A 3,600-nucleotide genomic window follows, 5' to 3' on the forward strand; every position below is an offset into this window, starting at 1 on the left:
TTTGCCTCTCCAGCTGGCGAAGAGTTTGAGAAATCAGCAGCTAAGAAAAAAAAAAAAAAACTGACGTATACAGACCACCAACTACTCGAGATACGCATCTAACATCACATAGGGGGGTTTATTTGAAGCATAATGAATACTACTGGTATAGGAAATGGTACACTTATACCTGACAATTTTACAGATTTCTATAATTTTAGTGAAAATGAGATTAAACCCAACAATGGCGGTGTGTCCTCCACCACGCATTTTCCAGAAAGTCTTTCTGAGATGCTTACTATCGCCGGAATGATTATCACCAGACAGCCTGCAGCTATTGATCGGACCACCCTAATAACTACTGCCGCGGGGATTCAGGGAGCAGAAGTTACCTCTGCTAATCTGGTTTTTGCCTTCTGGGATTCTCCCCTCAACCATGGGATAAATGTGTTTGTTGGGCTTGTGCTCTGTTTTACTATGCTGGGTCTGGGGTGCACTGTCGAGGTGAGCCAACTTGGTGAGCATGTAAGAAGACCCATCGGAGTCCTCCTGGCTCTCATATCCCAGTTTGTGATCATGCCGCTATTGGCGTTCCTCCTAGCGCTGATCTTCAACCTGGACGAGGTGGCTGCAATCGCCGTGCTTTTGTGTGGCTGCTGTCCCGGGGGAAACCTTTCCAACATCATGTCGCTTTTAGTGAATGGGGATATGAACCTCAGGTAACCCCCTAACCCCCCAACCGACCGGGTGTTTCCTATGACTGTCTGTCTGTACCCCATATGATAGCAATGCAATTCAAAATGAGAAATTATCAACTGAAAAACATAAATATAATGCAAGATAATCAAAAGCCAGCAAACAAAACAAAAAACGAAAATTACATTTTGTTTTAAATGCAAATAATCACATTTTTTTAATTTCAATATCTGCAAATGAAGTGTTAAAATATGTTACATCGATATTGTTTGCATTCTCGAGTATATATTTTGATTTGCCATGCATTTGTTTGATGCAGCCTGTGTGATCCTTATTGTGATTCTTACCTATAATTGTATAGTGGCATAACACTATAACAAAACATTTTACAGTTTATAGTATATATTTATCCTATGCTATATTATTGTTATTATTGAAAAACATAAGGCAATACTACTATTAATAATAACAACAGGTACAAATAATCAAAAATGACCCCAAATTAGCAAAAAGGTAGCACATTTTTTATATATAGCACAACATTATAGTATTGTGGATGTTAGTTGTACCTCCGGGTCTGAGTGACTAAACTATTTTCTTCTCTCCCCCCCCCCCCCCCCACCCCCTCAAAAAAAAAAAAAAAAAATCCCCCAAAAACAATACCACAGTATTATAATGACAATCTCCTCCACGGCGTTAGCTCTCTTCTTAATGTCCCTGTGCCTGTGGATTTATAGTCGCGCTTGGATTAACACTCCTGTTGTGGATTTGATGCCTTTCGGAGCCATCATCCTCACCCTGTTCAGCACCCTGATCCCGATAGGGCTGGGGGTCTTCGTGCGGTACAGGTATAACAGAGCCGCTGACATCATAATAAAGGTAACTAGAATCAGTTTTCATTCTAAAAATTCCGAATTTAAAAGTGTGTTATTACAGCAAGGTTTTTTTGTGTTGGTTTTCAAATCGATTTTGATCTTATTTTTGAAAATCTTTGTAATATTCAGTTAACAATTTATTATTATTTATTTTAAGCAATGTAAGATTACTTTTTTTTTTATTTTTTATCTGTGACCTCTTTTATACGAACTAAATTGGCTACCCCTTTAGTACCAATGTACTCTACTGCATTCTAGTGTGTTTTTTCTTTATTTCTTACATATACAATTTTTTAAAACAAAATATGCGATATTCAACATGTTTCCCATTAGGTGTATAATAACATATTGTGTATGTGTAGGCTATGTTTTTTTTTTTTTTTTTTTTTTTTTTTTGCTCAAGATATTAAAAATCTTCGAAGACCATCAAACGCATTTCACTTGTGACCTAACCCAGATTTAAACAGACATCCAAACATTGTGAATAGCTCCTACTTCGGTGACTGTATTAGCTACAATGATGCTTGACTACTAAGAGGGTAGCAGTAGCAGTATATTACTGCATTGTGCGGTATGTATCTTTACCTTCAATTTTGCTTTCAGATATCCCTGTGGTCCTTACTAGCGACTCTGTTTATTCTCTTCATCTTGACTGCAACCATGCTGGGACCCGAGTTGCTGGCCACTATCCCAGCATCAGTCTATGTGGTGGCTGTCCTGATGCCCCTCGCGGGTTACGCCGCAGGTTACGGACTTGGCGCGCTTTTTAACCTTCCACCAAACAGCAAGAGGACAGTGTCACTGGAGACTGGCTGTCAAAATGTTCAGCTCTGCACCGCTATTCTCAAACTCGCCTTCCCACCCCACATCATCGGCGGTATTTACATGTTCCCTCTGCTCTACGCTCTATTCCAAGCGGCGGAAGCTGGCCTTATTATATTAGCGTATAAAATGTACAGAAAACATATCCTGCATAAGCAAGAACCTCTGGATGAAGATGACGATACGGATGTTACTTACAAAAAACTAAAAGAAGAGGAAGTCGCAGTAGATGCAGCTTACGGTTCAGTGACTGTTCACGACCCGAATTCAATAGTGATGGAACCTAGACAAAACGCACCTGAAATATAGCGGGTTTATGGCAAACACATTTATGGTTATCTCAAACCCTATCATGTGTAAGTCGGACGAGGACAAACAACTACATGGTATTATAATTATCACCACAGTATTGCTGCAGCAAGATATTGTTTTATTTCTTAGCTACTTATGTGGCTATGCAAATTGACCTCGTAATACAACGGCATATTAAAATACATAAATAAGATATAGGGCAAACTCAGATCACAAGTGCTACAATACACACTCATAGCATCGAGCAAATCATTTAATATTGGCTACATTCACAAGCATGATCTCGAATGCAAAATGTACAGCACTTTTTTTTTCTAAAAAATCAAAATGTTAATGGCACTGCACTTTCAACAATAACGAAATAATTTATGTTAATCAATGCTCCTCGCCCTTGTAGTTATAATGTTTGGTTTTTTCCTGTTTTCATAAAAAAAATCTGTGCACACCGCCATGGTTTATACTGGATATTGATCAAATCGACATATAAAACGACTGATATAACAAATCACGAGAAAAATATCAGTGAACAAACTGTAATGGAAACACACTTTTCATTTTATATTTACGTGTAATGATATGCGGAAATTAATAGGCACGTTTTACAGTGCGTTTTCAAATGCAATATATTTTACTGTTATTTTTTCAGCCCTGAAGAGAGTGAGATATAACAAGGTGTCAATTAGACTTCTATAACACTAAATGCGAAGATACTCGGTATCCTACCTGTCCTGAAGTTGGAAAGAATAGTTACCAGACATTACAGAAATTGTCCTATACTAGAATTATCGTCCAAACATTTTTCTAGGTGTATAACTATACCTATTTCTTTTTACTACCAGTCAATGAAATCCAGCAGACAGTCTGTTTGCAAAAAAACTTTACATTTTTTGTGTAAATTGTAAGTTGTTTTTTTTTA

The 3,600-nt window shown here is 37.7% G+C and overlaps 1 protein-coding gene across 1 annotated transcript; it reads left to right on the forward strand.

Annotated features, from left to right (window-relative positions):
• The first annotated feature begins 320 nt into the window (after positions 1 to 320).
• Positions 321 to 2,691, forward strand: LOC121297991 (sodium/bile acid cotransporter 4-like). Its single transcript, XM_041224665.1, has 3 exons — positions 321 to 698; positions 1,344 to 1,554; positions 2,154 to 2,691. Exons 1-3 carry the CDS (start codon positions 457 to 459, stop codon positions 2,679 to 2,681), a joined length of 981 nt encoding a protein of 326 aa, XP_041080599.1. The 5' UTR covers positions 321 to 456; the 3' UTR covers positions 2,682 to 2,691.
• Positions 2,692 to 3,600: the final 909 nt, after the last annotated feature.

This window comes from Polyodon spathula, chromosome 2, assembly GCF_017654505.1.
Source record: "Polyodon spathula isolate WHYD16114869_AA chromosome 2, ASM1765450v1, whole genome shotgun sequence".
Lineage (NCBI taxonomy): Eukaryota > Metazoa > Chordata > Actinopteri > Acipenseriformes > Polyodontidae > Polyodon > Polyodon spathula.

Coding starts and splice junctions, on each gene's coding strand:
- LOC121297991 (XM_041224665.1), top strand. CDS start 457: ATGCTGGGTCTGGGGTGCACTGTCGAGGTGAGCCAACTTGGTGAGCAT. Junction 699..1,343: donor AATGGGGATATGAACCTCAG/GTAACCCCCTAA, acceptor ACAATACCACAG/TATTATAATGACAATCTCCT. Junction 1,555..2,153: donor CCGCTGACATCATAATAAAG/GTAACTAGAATC, acceptor TTTTGCTTTCAG/ATATCCCTGTGGTCCTTACT.